General features: G+C 38.8%; 1 protein-coding gene across 2 annotated transcripts in view; it reads left to right on the forward strand.

The window, feature by feature from the left end:
* gpc4 (glypican 4) overlaps positions 1-16220 on the forward strand; it is a 70183-nt gene that overhangs the window by 37134 nt on the left and 16829 nt on the right. The window contains exon 2 of one of the 2 annotated variants that reach the window (XM_061928114.2): positions 6205-6360. In XM_061928114.2, coding sequence (XP_061784098.1) covers positions 6205-6360 — 156 coding nt within the window. Of the gene's footprint in view, positions 1-6201; positions 6361-16220 lie in introns of both variants that reach the window. The other variant, XM_061928113.2, reaches the window with a different exon arrangement.

Below are 16220 nucleotides of genomic sequence, written 5' to 3' on the forward strand. Positions count from 1 at the left end.
TTGCTTATCATTATGAAAGACATGACAACGGGCACATTCATAATTTTTTATATTTCCGTATTTTGATAATTTTAGGAATCACAACGTTTTCTTTTTTTCCAACTACATCACTAATTAAAACTCACTGCAGACATTATGAGAGCCAACAAACATAATAAAACATTCCTTACCGTACAATGTCTGCTGTCTAGGATGCTGATTGTTATAATCTTGTTATATTCCCGTTTAGATGAACAATGACTCATAATCCTATTTTAACTGTCCTTTGTTTATATAAAACATTGATAGTTTAATAAACTACTACTAAACACAATTAAAACATGGAAACTAAAATATTTTGGCCATATAATCAGAAAGATGGCATACAAAGACAGCTGATAGAAAGCAAAATAGATGGAAAGAGAATAAGAGGGAGGCCCAGAGCAACGTGGACCGCCAACATCAAAGACTAGACCAAACTCAACTGCTGCAAATGTGTCAGAACGACACAAGATCAAGAGGAATGGCGATCTATTGTATTCAACCTGCATTCTGTGGTTGAAACATGAGTTTGTTCTGATCAGCATTTGCTTGTCCTTGCATTTAAATTAACAAACGTTTAATCGTTTTATTTTAGTAGCAGCCTAATTAGCACCACAATTAACACAATCAGTATTTATTCATGAAGTAATCATCTTGTGCTTATTGTTAGCACATTTCTAAGGCCCCGTTTCCATTGCACATCAAATCTGATTTTTTTTGCCCTCAAGTGACACAGATCTGATTTTTTTTGCCAGTCTAAACACTCCAAAGTGCTTCAAATCTGATCTTTTGGCATCAGATTTAGGCCACATCAGGAGGTAGGAATTGGAATCCGATTGGAATCTGATCTTTTCAAATGTGACTTCAGTCTAAACGCAATGCGACCTAAAAGTGACCCGTATGTGAGTTTTTCGTCAGCTTTGGGCGAGCTACGCCACTCGTGTGCGCCGGGAAAGACGCAGTTGCCAGTGAAAGTGGCACATCCGGTTTTGGTGAGAAAAGTCTATTTAAGACGACCAAATTTTGGGTGCATCACTTGTCAATAGTCAAAAATAATAGACTATATGTAATCTATGAATATGTATTTTGATTCCGAAAAAATAGCCATTGTTGAAGGACCGATTTCAATCAATTAGTATCGCGGTACTTTATTAGTACCGGTATACCGTACAACCCTGGTTGGTAGGATGATTAGTTGACTAGTAGTCATTCAATGAAGCCCTCGTTTCTTGTAACATCTAAAAGGTAGAACCCGCAGCAAGGACAGAAAGTGTGTGTGTAAAGTAAAATGTAAAGTTGTGTTTTGGGCAGCTTTGACATCGAAGACTGGTAAAAAAAAATCTGGATAGGGAAAGTGAACAAGAGGCATATTACCTCCTTCAGCTATGACTGGCATGGTGCCCTCGAGCAAGAGACTGCGGTTGGACCGTGTGGCTGCTTGATGTGAATATGTGGGGGTTTGTAACCTTCCCCCCTCCTGCGGCTACTCCAAAAGGTTGTAAAGTAGAGACTAAAGTCCTCATCTCACATAGTGAAAGGATTCTTTGCAATATGCTGTGGAAATAATGTATTGAACTTCACCAAATACTATAGTCACACTAAATGGTATTAAGAATGGGTTTGGCTCCTGCTTCCAACATTTCCGACAACAAGTTTTTTTTTTAATATCTCCAAAGTTTAGTATAAGGGGAGAGTCCCTTTGAGCCCTGCACAATCAAGGGCCCTTTAAGGCATCTATTATTTTGCTCATAGCAAGATCCATCCATCCATCCATTTTCTACTGCTTGTCCCTCTCAGAGTTGCGGGGGCTGCTGGAGCTTATCGCAGCTCCACTCGGGCGGAAGGCGGGGTACACCCTGGACAAGTCGCCAACTCATCACAGGGCCAACAGATGTTTGAATTTAATTTCAAAGTGACACATCTTAACAAATATGGAATGATGGCTTTTCCGAAGTTATCGTTAAAGAAAGCTGCTTTTGAGATGGTGGCTTTAAAAGCAAGTTGTTTTTGTGGGCAGAATAATGACTCCAGTCATAAATCACTGACTGGATGCCAATTGTAACATATTTTAGTGACTAAAGTTTTACAAAATATCCACCCACAGATGTAGACCACACTAGGAGAATAAAGGATACAGAGAAAGAACTGGATGATTTGTTAACATTCTGGAACAAGAAATAATCTAAGAAAATGATTTTGTGAGGCCAATTGCTGACTATTTACCTCCTTAAAATGACGCTTCGTTTCCTAAATCTTTACTGAGCTAAACTCAATCTTAACTCTGCTGGCAGCGCACACATCTTTATGATGACATGCTTATGAATTAAATCTTCACGTCTTCAAAAGCAGCACTGCAAAGTCTTCAGAAGTCAACAGGTTTGGTTCATGGGATTGTGCACCACAGGACGTGGAAATCCGGGGAAAATTACTCTGTAAATTGAGATTTGGAGGAATGTTATGGCTGCAGGGCTGCAGTAACGCTCACTTGACTGTCAGCACTATCCTATGCATGTTAGAGCAAGGAGCACCTGATGTTAATTGACAGTCAGCCTTTGTGTTCACGTGTCATGTCACTTATTTCACCAAGTTTGGTGCTATATTTCACATACCAGTCATTTTATAGTCATACATCATATGTTGAAATTTAAGTGTTAGCTTTTAGCATGTTTCCACAGTTTTACATTACAAACATTCTTTGTAGTCTGAATTAATATGTACATAATTCATAGGCAAAGTCCAGTGTGTATCATTTAATCATTTACAAATGTTGACTGTGTGGAAGTTCTGAAGATTGCATCAGACCACAAGGCTCCAAGCAGCGATAAAAGCAAGCAAACAGTCAACAAGCATTTACACTATGGCCTCCTCTACGGCTCTGCTAAATAGTTTTAGAAATATCCTGAGTTCAGGAGAGTACAAAAATAATCTTTGAGAGACATCATGACTTTAGATTTACTGCATTGACCACTAGGCTTTTCTATTTATACTCTCTTGCATGTGTTTGCGACATTTACGGCTCTTAATTACCAGTATGTCTGGAAGAATGCATGGTAGTGGCATTATTATTGGATGATTGAGGTTTGAAAGGTGGGTTACTGTGTGTAGTGGATGTGCAGGCTGGTGGACAAGGGGGTGGTCAGAGGACAGGACCTTTCTCAGATGAGTGGCTGTTAACCCCTGACCTTGCTGGTTAAGCCTGCAGGGTGGTGGTGGTGGTCGAGGCGGAAGGCATGCAGGCCGTGGGTGGGTGGGGGGCTTCACCCTGATGTCTGTCTGGTTCAGGGGCAAATGATGGCAGGCAGAGGGGCCGGCGAGGTGTCTAATCTGTTTTTTGTCTGTAAGGCGTTTTCACCTCCCCCACCATCCTTCCTCTGAGACCAGTGTTTAAGAGGCAGGACAATGTCAAAGGGAAGTGACTTATTTTATGAGCCATTTAAAGGGGATGGTGGTCTCCCCACAAAGGAAAGCCAGAGAAGTAGTGGAGTGTTGATGAATGCCATGACACACAGTCACATGTTTGTTTACAAGGTGCTGTTCCCTTGTTTTGACCACCATAAATGGCTGTTTTCTCCTTCAGAGTTACAGCCTGACGTTGCGTCTTTTTGGACTTGGACAGTCAAGAGGCCTCTTAAAGAAACATGAAGTTCTCTCATCAGACAAAGACTACATTTATGTCAGTTACTGGCGGGAATTGAATGGCCAAGCTAGCGGTGAATAAGTAACACTAAAACACAAAATTGAGCATAACGCTGACTTCAATTGGCTCTCACTTTGTTGTGCCTCAGTCTGGAGTATGTTCTACCAGGAAGCCAAGAAATTGGCCTCCAAAGTATGCATGAGCTAAGAATCTCGAGGTTTCAGAGTGTATTCAAGCTAACAATACGACATTTGTATAGACATTCCTGTGAAATATCGGCCATCTCACTTGTATTTGTGTACTTTGGTAAGTAGGGCTATTTTCCATGTGGATATAGCTCTTTTGATTGTACTGCTGTGCCGTGTGGCCCCTGCAGGAGGGTGGAGGGCCTGGATGGCAGTTAGACCTAAGAGTTCAGAGTGTGTGTGTACCCTGTGCTCCCAGTGCCTCCAATCATACCGGTACAAAGAGCCATGTGTTGAGCAGTGATGTGATGTGTGAATATGTTTAAGTTGGGGCGGCCAACTCTGCTTGCGCATTTCAATGTGTGTACAGGAGGGGGTCTGCTGGGGTGGGCAAGGGCTGGAGACTGATGAGTTTGGGGAAAAGACTATGAGAGAAGTCACTGGAGGCCTATATGGACTTGATCCCAGACAGAGTTCAATTTATGATGCCAGGGTGCATCCTTCTGTTGGACGCTACCTTTTAAACAATTGTCTGTGAGTCACTTCTGACTCTATTCTGCTACTTTGTACTAGTACTTATTCCTATTATTACATAATTCCTTATTTTCAGTATTTTTAAAACAGTTGCTAGATCAGGGGTCTGCAACCTTGACTATCAAAAGAGACATTTTGCCGCCTCTTCCACTAAAGAAAATAGTATAAAACTTAAAAACTTTCAAAAGTGTTCATCTTTTTAATTTTTTGTTTTACAGGAAAAGCAATCTGTGAAATTAAACTGTTTCCTTTTCTTATTTTTTTTTTGGCAAGTATTCATGGTTTGATAACCCAAGGGGTTTCCACACACAAGAAGCGGAACTGAACACACATGCTGTCAGTCTCTTTTTCTTGCTTTCTTTGCACCTCAGAACCCAGCCTGTGTGCATTCACGGCTTCACAGTCCGAAATTGTAGAACTCTTTTTTTAAGAATGCAAACGTTTCTCACTTCTGGGTTAAAACAAATCTGAGGGGGCCACAACAAGCAGGCAGAAAAGCCGCATGCAGCTCCAGAGCTGTGTGTTGCAGACCACTGAACGAGATTAATAGACAGTTCAATTTAGTTAACACTTACAGTATGACTTGCACAATGGAGAATAGCAAGAATGTGAAATAAGATGATTTAATTACTGTGCGATTGCAAAGCTCTCAATATGTTTTTGTTGTTTTTTTTGGAATGAAAGCTCTTACCCTTGACATGCGAGTTATGCAAGTTGCACGACCCTGTGCACACACAACTCTAGTTGTGGAAAACTAACCAGTGTTGTTGCATACCTGGCGTGAAAGAAGCCCTGTGTTCTCCTAAAGGCCAGCAGCCACCATTTGAAACAAAACATCATTACAACTGCAACTTTGCATTATTTTTTCCCTTGCTGCTTCTTCGTAATTATTGTGAAAATGTACACGTGACAGTTTCTGATGTGTCAAAGTTACACATGTGTTATGAGAAGTGAATGATTCGCAGAGGTGTCAATAGACTCGATTGACATTGGCAGTTGTTCCCCAGATAATGTACGTCTTTTCAGGATCACTTCAAAAATAGCAATAACATTTGCTTCCTTCCTTGATGCTAAGACTTGATTCACCATGGAATTTATATTTATTTAAAATCAATTTCTTGGTGATTTGTGGGTTTAGGTGAAGAGTGACAATTTGAAGTTAATTTGCATCAACATGCACTTAGCTGGACTCCATTACCGTACAGAGCTAATCCTCTCACCTTTGAATCGTGGCTGGATTCTCATCTTTTATGAGTTAAGTGTTGCACTTAATTTCTAGTTGATGGGGTTATTGCATGGTATTTTTAATGAAAAAATTGCAGTGTTCCCCATACATTCCTTTTTTGAACTGACACAAATAAGTTTGGTGGTAGCTGTTAGTTGGCGGCATATATAGTGACTCATCTCCGAATACCCATGCGATACGCATTAAAAGTGAAAGACAGGAACTTTGAAGTGGTTTTTACACCATGTATTTACTCGGTAATCAAAAACAAACTGTCTTGCCATTAAATGCACACGTGTCATGGCAAGTTATGCACATTTGATGAGGTCATGTAGAACCTTGCAACCCACCACCAAACACTGAAATATTGTAAGGTATTTTCTTTTCTAAAACATAATTGCCTAAGAGGTTTTGCCTGGTTAGTGCCTTCAATGCCACTTGTTGCTTTGACATGAAATTGAGACATTTATCTTAAAGAAGAAATAAATAAAAACACCCATATGGACTTTTGACACCAAAGTGTGTGAGAATTTTGCTGATTCAATAATAGTGTGATTCAAGGTCTTGTTCTTACATACTTCCTTTCTCATCTCTTTCAGCAGCGTCCCTCAAAGTTTGTCCGCAGGGTTACTCCTGCTGCACGGTGGAGATGGAGGAGAAGCTGAGCCAGCAGAGTCACTATGAGATCAAAGCTCCTGTCTCCAGGCTTAGCACCAATCTACAGTCCACCTTCCGACAGAGGCACGGTCACTTTGACAGTAAGCAAACACACTTACGCAAAGGATCACACGGAAACACCAGCCGCCTTTCAAGCTACATTTGCCACAGAGTGTGCCTATATTTACAACAGTAGCGCACATGCTGCTTGATTTTTGACAGACGTTCCCACCTGCCAGGACATTGCCCTGAGCGGAGACAGTCAGTCTATGACCACTGGCCTGTCCACCTGTCTCTCAACATCTAAGTTCGCTCCCTCAGCGGCCCCCTCTACTGGCTTTCCTTCTCTAGAGAGACATACATGCTCGCAGGCGGACCACACACATCAACCCATGCAGTCTTCCCTGTGCTTCCTGTTCCTGTGTGTGTGAGCACATGTGTGTATGCTTGCAAATAGTGGGATCAGATTTCAGTTGTAGAGGGCGGAAGCACATGGGAACACGCAACATTGCTGAATCATAGAGGAAGTAGGGTCGCTTTTTGACTGCGACTGCTGGGATTCTGATGGACAGAGACCTGGTGATATTGAAGAACGGGCAGTCGTTTAAGCAAAGCATAAAGAAAGTGTTGAATTTCAAATGTGATGGATGGATGGGATGGGATGGGATGGGATGAAACTGGTCATGTTGAAATATAGGTGTAGCAGGTATGTCTGTGTTATTATGTCTGTCGTATGTGCGCGCCTGTGTATAGGCGGGTCACAGACCTTTACATCTTGCGTGTCTGTGAAAGAGAGCAAAGGATTGTCAGTAACAGGGTGCGTGTGTATTGCAGCCAGATGTGAACAGGAATGTGACGTGTCGGAATGCAGTGGCAGCTCGCTACGTCCCACCCCTCTCTTTCTCTTCTCGCTGGCCTTTGTCCCTATCTCATGCCTTTCCTGACATTGCCAGAACACTCCTTTCCCTTCCCTCTTTCCGTTTGTTCATTCTCATCTCTAAGATGCTCTTAGGTTAGCAAGTGTTATTTGTAAAATACTTTGAGAGGAGCAAAGGTTTATATTTGTATTATTGTACAGTATACAAGCAGTTCTTGTTTTACATTTCGCGTTATGACATTTAATGGTTACGACACACTCCCATCTATTATTAATGCTGTACAGAAAGAAAAACAACCAGTGCGTAAGGCGAAAGGATACGTAGTCGCGGGTCACTACACTGAGGAAGGGCATCACTTTTAGTCTTTTAATTAACTTGTTGCCCTTCATTATGTCCCAGACTCTACTGATGGCAGTGCATCAAAGAAAAGGAAAGTGAAAACTTTTGTAATTAGTAAGAATGGGCACCAAAACCTGGTGCAATAATTTGCACCAGTGCAGACAGAAGCAGTGGTACCCACACCGGAAAAAGAAGAAGTCTCAGCCACCTGCAAAGTGAGGTCTTATAAATAATTTAGAATTTTGATAGAAGCTCACTGAATCCGACACTCTTTTTAATCATATTACTAATCTCAAAACGCCAACAGCAACCCTCATAACACCGCTAGTCCTGCAGCGCTAGGATAGCTAGTTTCCACAACAACAACACAGCAGTCTTAATTTCCCCTCAGGGATTAATAAAGTATTTCTGATTTTGATTCTGAGTCATCATTTTGCACTAATGACGGTTACAAAAAGCAAAATTGTATTCACAAACCCTCATAGTTACGAGCATCAATATTAAAAAAAAGTCACATTTTGCATGTTTTCTATGTTCTGTATTGCTGCAATAATTATGACCATTTGTTGGGGATGTTATTACGTATTTTTTATGTATTAAATTTATGTAATTGAAGTATTATTAGTCTGTTCAATTTGAATGTCACAAAATAACATAATCAACATTATTTTAAGTTTTGTTTTGTTCATCCACAAAAATGAGTATGTTTTACATTTTTAATAGCGGTTTTAGGTTCGTAAAATCCTTAGAAATTGACGACAAACTTTTGCTGCATGCTTCAATCAACCAAACTCGCACTTTTAATGCACAGGCAATTGGCAACACAAAGTGCTTTGCACCAAAACAAAGAAGAGATGGTTGACACTTGGTCTAACCTGTTGCGCCCAATTTCAAGAATTTGAAAGTATTTGTGGACAGTAATGACCGCAGGGATACAAATTAGTAGTAATTCCCTATTTTCCATTACTTTTTCATTTAATTATTGGATCTTTTTTTTTACTGTGAAATGGAATGTATGTATGTATGTATGTATGTATGTATGTATGTATGTATGTACAAACCCCGTTTCCATATGAGTTGGGAAATTGTGTTAGATGTAAATATAAACTGAATACAATGATTTGCAAATCCTTTTCAACCCATATTTAATTGAATGCACTACAAAGACAAGATATTTGATGTTCAAACTCATAAACTTTATTTTTTTGCTAATAATAATTACCGTATTTTTCGGAGTATAAGTCGCACCGGAGTATAAGTCGCACCTGCCGAAAATGCATAATAAAGAAGGAAAAAAAACATATATAAATCGCACTGGAGCTCGGCCAAACTATGAAAAAAACTGCGACTTATAGTCCGAAAAATATGGTAACTTAGAATTTCATGGCTGCAACATGTGCCAAAGTAGTTGGGAAAGGGCATGTTCACCACTTTGTTACATCACCTTTTCTTTTAACAACACTCATTAAACGATTGGGAACTGAGAAAACTAATTGTTGAAGCTTTGAAAGTGTAATTCTTTCCCATTCTTGTTTTATGTAGAGCTTCAGTCGTTCAACAGTCCGAGGTCTCCGCTGTCATATTTTACGCTTCATAATGCGCCACACATTTTCGATGGGAGACAGGTCTGTACTGCAGGCGGGCCAGGAAAGTACCCACACTCTTTTTTTACGAAGCCACGCTGTTGTAACACGTGCTGAATGTGGCTTGCCATTGTCTTGCTGAAATAAGCAGGGGCGTCCATGAAAAAGACGGCGCTTAGATGGCAGCATATGCTGTTCCAAAACCTGTATGTACCTTTCAGCATTAATGGTGCCTTCACAGATGTGTAAGTTACCCATGCCTTGGGCACTAATGCACCCCCATACCATCACAGATGCTGGCTTTTGAACTTTGCGTCGATAACAGTCTGGATGGTTCGCTTCCCTTTTGGTCCTGATGACACGATGTTGAATATTTCCAAAAACAATTTGAAATGTGCGTTTTTGTATGTTGTTGATAAATGGCTTTCGCTTTGCATAGTAGAGCTTTAACTTACACTTACAGATGTAGTGACGAACTGTATTTAGTGACAGTGGTTTTCTGAAGTGTTCCTGAGCCCATGTGGTGATATCCTTTAGAGATTGATGTCGGTTTTTGATACAGTGCCGTCTGAGGGATCGAAGGTCACGGTCATTCAATGTTGGTTTCCGGCCATGCCGCTTACGTGGAGTGATTTCTCCAGATTCTCTGAACCTTTTGATGATATTATGGACCGTAGATGTTGAAGTCCCTAAATTTCTTGCAATTGCACTTTGAGAAATGTTGTGCTTAAACTGTTTGACTATTTGCTCACACAGTTGTGGACAAAGGGGTGTACCTCGCCCCATCCTTTCTTGTGAAAGACTGAGCATTTTTTGGGAAGCTATTTTTATACCCAATCATGGCACCCACCTGTTCCCAATTAGCCTGCACACCTGTGGGATGTTCCAAATAAGTGTTTGATGAGCATTCCTCAACTTTATCAGTATTTATTGCCACCTTTCCCAACTTCTTTGTCACGTGTTGCTGGCATCAAATTCTAAAGTTAATGATTATTTGCAAAAAAAAAAAAGTTTATCAGTTTGAACATCAAATATGTTGTCTTTGTAGCATATTCAACTGAATATGGGTTGAAAATGATTTGCAAATCATTGTATTCCGTTTATATTTACATCTAACACAATTTCCCAACTCATATGGAAATGGGGTTTGTATGTATGTATATGTGTGTGTATGTATATATATGTATATATATATATATATATATATATATATATATTTAAGGTTTCCCATGACTGCCAAGATACCTGTGGTGGTGGGGGCATGGCCAAGAGTGTGATTATGGGCACGGTTACCATGACTTCGAATAATTTGCATAATCTGCTATGATGATATGATTTTCTTAAAACATTTTTTTTCACTTTTGTGAAACTTACATTTTCTAAAATGTGCTATATAAATAAAGTCGATTGGATTGGATAAAAAGGCTAAAACAAGTACACATACATTTAAAAACAAATCTGTTATTATTAATTAAGGTATATTTTTATATCGTTTTGCCATGTTTTCAATTGTTGTTGGTTATTGTGCAATATACTTTGAGAATTTTTCAAGTGTCATTCTCGAGACTTCTAATGACTTTTTTTTAAAATTTAAAACTACTAGCAACAAATCTGATCTTCTGGTGTTATTATAAAATGTAGTCGTCTTTAGAGACTATTTACTTCTGTCCCTCGATGTCCCTGACCAAAGAGGTGAGCTACAGCAAGCATGACATCATACTTGCTTTGCGCTGCTCCAATTGAATTTTTTCTTATTAAAAGCCGCCACTGTCCCCTGAATATTTGCACATTTTGCACATCGCTGTCCACGGGTATATCGTGTTACGTCCACATCGCAGACATGCTAACAACGCTCTAGACAATGGCGTGCGCCTTGTTTATATCCAGGTTTGGCAGCACTGTTTTCGGTAATCAGAGTATTTTTTCGGTGGTCAAATAGGCTATATATATCCATTCAAACTATAACGACCTGCTGGTGGTAATGTTTTATGTTTTTCCCATGTTTGCAAACACACCGTCAATGCCTGAAAGGTGATTGGCGTAGAATGAGGAAGTGTTGTTGTGTGTCCGGCAGGTAAGCGCGAACTCACGGAGGCGAAAGTGTGTACACGGGAGGTAAACTTGTTGGAATTGCGCCATTTGTTATCATTAGATTGGTAATAAAGTTAATAATAGTTTCGGACTTTGTGTGATTTCTTCCAGGGGCTACAATATATTATATTACTTTGATTTGTTTTCAAGTAAAAAAAAAATACCCCAACTTATTTTCAAGGTGTGGCGGTAATAAAAATGCCATGGCGGTCCGCCACATTCAATTTCATTAAGGGGAAACCCTGTGTGTATATATATATTAGGGCTACAACAACTAATCAATTAAAATCGATTATAAAAATAGTTGCCGATTAATTTAGTCATCAATTTGTTGGATCTATGCTATGCGCATGCGCAGAGGCTACTTTTATTTTTATTTTTATTTTATTTTTTTTAATAAACCTTTATTTATAAACTGCAACATTTACAAACAACTGAGAAACAATAATCAAAATAAGTATGGTGCCAGTATGCTGTTTCCCCCCCCCAATAAGATACTGGAAAGGATAGAAATGTAGTTTGTCTCTTTTATCGGATTATTAATCGATTAATCGAAGTAATAATCGACAAATTAATCGATTATCAAATTAGTTGTTAGTTGCAGCCCTAATATATATATATATATATATATATATATATATATATATATATATATATATATATATATATATATATATATGTATGTATAAATTAATGATAAATGGGTTATACTTGTATAGCGCTTTTCTACCTTCAAGGTACCGGTACTCAAAGCGCTTTGACAGTATTTCCACCTTCACCCATTCACACACACATTCACACACTGATGGCGGGAGCTGCCATGCAAGGCGCTAACCAGCAGCCATCAGGAGCAAGGGGTGAAGTGTGCTGCCCAAGGACACAACGGCCGTGACTAGGATGGTTGAAGGTGGGGATTGAACCCCAGTAACCAGCAACCCTCCGATTGTTGGCACGGCCACTCTACACACACACGTATACGTATACTGTATACTGCTAAGGTATCTTGGCAGTCTAGGGGAGACCCTGTATATTTATGTGTATATATGTATATACATATGTATATGTGTGTGTGTGTGTGTGTGTGTGCGTGTGTGTGTGTGTGTACATATATATATATACATATATATATATATATATATACATATATATATATATATATATATATGCGTGTATGTATATATGAGTGTATGTATATATGAGTGTATGTATATATGCCTGTGTACAGTATGTGTGCATATATATATATATATATATATATATTTATATATATATATATATATATATATATATATATATATATATATATATATATACATTTTCTAGGATTTACCAATTTTGTGACAGTTTATATTTAATTTGTTATGTGTTTATCTTTCTGGTTGTTAGTTGAACTACAACCCTTTACAGCACAATAATAAAAGTGGAAAGGTAAATAAATAGCTGTGGATTTTATTTTTTTTATTTTTTTTGCATAATGGTCAATGGTGAAAAATTTATTAAATAGTAATTTTTTCACATAAGCGTTTTACTCATTTATACCAAATTCACTCGAATAATTGTTGTTGTGCAATTATGTTGCTACAGTAAATATTTAACCACATCCAAAATTAGCTATAAAGTACAGTTTATTACAGTTTGGTAGTTGGCCTCAAGGGGGCATCCCTGATTTGATAGTGAAATTGCAGCCTGCTTCTCATTTACCTGTGGTGCCACCCCCCATCACTGCAGGAAGTTGGCGGTTTTACCCGTACTGTTAGATGTGGGATCTCTTTACAATGGCTTGTTGTGCTTTCTTCCACCTGCACCATTTGACACCTCTTACAGTTTATTGCAGTGCTTCTCAATTATTTTCTATTACGCCGCCCCTCTCCTACCGCTTCCCGGTACCTTGGAATCAATACCAGTACTTTTGTGTGTTCATGTTGTAAAAAATGTTTTTTTTGTGTGTAATAATGAAATCTTAAAATGTTTAAATGTAATATTTATTTCTCTTTATCAATCAATCATAAAATATATAAAAACAATATCCAAGTATTTGTATAGTAACATGTTCGCAATTGTTTGGCAAATTTCTTCAACATAAAAACACTTAACTACAATAATGCAGTGTTATTTTCTTAGTATTGCACAAAATAAAACCAGACTCCACGTACTCCTTTCCTTTTCCATCTGGAAAATATGTGCTGGGGATCTATGGAGGCAATTAAGGCAATCAAGTTAAAAAAAAATAAACAAAAAAGGAAGGAGTAAAAATAAAAAAACAAAAAAATGTTCTTCAAAATGATCAAATTACAAATGAAAGTGAAGCAAAAATTTACATTAACATTACTAAGTACAGTGCGAGGAACCGAGCTGGTTATGCGGGTTAAGCTATCCATCCATCCATCCATTTTCTACCGCTTATTCCCTTTGGGGTCGCGGGGGGCGCTGGAGCCTATCCCAGCTACAATCGGGCGGAAGGCGGGGTACACCCTGGACAAGTCGCCATCGCAGGGCCATTGCAAGTTAAAATGCAAAGCTAACATATTCTTTTACAGTAGGCTTTTTACCGGGAGCAGACGTAGAGGATGATGATGTCGCTGTTATCGTCACCAAATGGTAACGCCATTTCCTCCACTGTGTTGTTGACTGCTGTAGAGTTGCTAAAGGTGCCAAATTCAGGAATTGCAGCCGTACATCTAACTTGGCTGCACTCTTCAGCCATGAGAAAAATCCTGTGTTTATCCGGGTGCTTCCTCAGATTAGAAGTATTCCCGCCACTTGCCTTGATTTTGGCGTCCCAAATATTGCAGCGACCGTAATCTGCATCGGCCTCGCATTTGGAAAAGACGAGCCACACTTTTGAGCGTTTTCTCTTTGGCATGGTTGGGTTTTTGTCATCAAACACTGATGGGTTGCAAGATTACTAAGAGCATTTCCGCTTCGAAATCACCTGTTTTCCTCTCAAGTGCTAGCAAGTACTCGCCAGTGTCAATTGCCAATTTCAAACAGAAGCGACGTCATGCGCAACCCAGGCACCGAAACCTGGCACAGCTAGATCTTATGTGAATCAGTGCCCGGTAGTACCGTCTGGTTTCGGTCGGTGCCAAAAAAGTACCGGATCCGGTGCCCAACTATATTGAAAAAATACATTTTTATTTTGTAAATGTAGTTAAACCTGATGTATAGTGCCGTAGCATTTTTATCCCGAAGCCGGAAAAGTGTGCAATTGGTTTGAGAAAGTGTCTTGACATGTTTTGATGTTGGATCGACTTTTAACAACAATAACGTATGTTTTAATTGTTTTTAGTTCAGTTTTTTACATTTTACACATATTTTACCACAATAGAATGTTAACTAAAAACAAAATCTCTCACATTTTATTGGTGCAATATATCTTCAGACACTTTTGACCAGTGTTTTAGGTCAACGCATGATAATTGTGTAAATGTATCTATACATGCTTTAAGTTCATCATGCTTGTGTAAGGTACTTTTTTGAAACCTTCAATTTGTTAGCGCAGTCAGACCGGATGTAGCGCACCGCACTATTATTGTGAAGGGGGGAAATGTGTTGCTGTTCTCAGTTTGATGTGTGGAGACGACTTGAAGCTGTTTAAATGAAATAGCGAGAGCGCCTCTTAAGTTGCAACTGCTGTCGTGTTTGTAAATTCATGTTACATCGATGATCTCGTTCATAACAACACAAGCAGATGACATGTTTTGTGAGTGTGTGGATTGTTCTTGCTAGTTTTAGCTTTGTATTTTAGTCGCTGTTTCAAGTGACCGCCTAGACCTTGTTAAGGACGGGGCGGTTGTGTGTTTAGATTAGGGGTGCTCATTACGTCGATCGCGAGCTACCGGTCGATCGTGGAGGGTGTGTCAGTCGATCACCAGCCAGCCATTAAAAAAATAGTCCTAAAAATTAGCGATCATAAATCTTCACTATGACGTCACTTTCGTCACTTGATTGACATTCACGGCACCCGAGGGTCTTCTGAGATGACGCTGGCTGCTGCCAGCTCATTAAAATTACGACAGGAAGGCGAGAAACACTTTATTTCAACAGACTCTGGCGCCGCACCTGTCGTCAAAACTCCAAAGACCGACTGCACAGTTGCACAATAAAAGCACTGCTTCATCCTGCCTGCGCTACCAAAATAAGAGTCTCAGAAAGCTGGCGTGCACAAGCTAGCAAGCTATGGAGTTTGCCGACAATGTATTTCTTGTAAAGTGTATACAAAGGAGTACGGAAGCTGGATAAATAAGATGCCAAAAACCAACCAGTTTCATGTGGTATTGGACAGAAAGGAGGACTTTTTTTCTCCTCCATTCGAAAATGCGGACCTTATCAGCACCACTGTCTGATTCCTATCAATGCAAGTCATCACAATCAGGTAATACACCAACTTATATTCTTGTCTTCATGAAAGAAAGGAATCTATATGTGTTAAACATGCTTGTATTATCTTTAAACACTTTTAACTTATTAACAATATTAACTATATGTGTTAAACATGCTTGTATTATCTCTAAACACTTTTAACTTATTAACAATATTAACTGTATGTGTTAAACATGCTTGTATTATCTCTAAACACCTTTAACTTGTTAACAATATTAACTATATGTATTAAACATACTTGTATTTTCATGAAACACCTTTAATTTATTAACAATATTAACTATATGTGTTAAACATGCTTGTATTATCATTAAACACCTTTAATTTATTAACAATATTAACTATATGTGTTAAACATGCTTGTATTATCATTAAACACCTTTAACTTGTTAACAAAAACATATGTTTCATAAATAAGTAAATATAAATTATATATATGAATGAGGTAGATCCCCACGACTTAATCAATTGAAAAGTAGCTCGCCTGCAGAAAAAGTGTGAGCACCCCTGGTTTAGATGATGATTGAGTGGTCCCGAACACATTTTACCAAACAAATGTTCCTTCTCTTCAGATTGACAGCATTTCACCCACATTTATGTCAATTTCCGTGATATTATACCTTTAACAACGGATTTTGTTTTGATGGCCAATTCTATGACTCCGTCCTCTGTTACGTCAACGCGGAA

Source organism: Nerophis lumbriciformis, linkage group LG35, assembly GCF_033978685.3.
Source record: "Nerophis lumbriciformis linkage group LG35, RoL_Nlum_v2.1, whole genome shotgun sequence".
Classification (NCBI taxonomy): Eukaryota; Metazoa; Chordata; class Actinopteri; order Syngnathiformes; family Syngnathidae; genus Nerophis; species Nerophis lumbriciformis.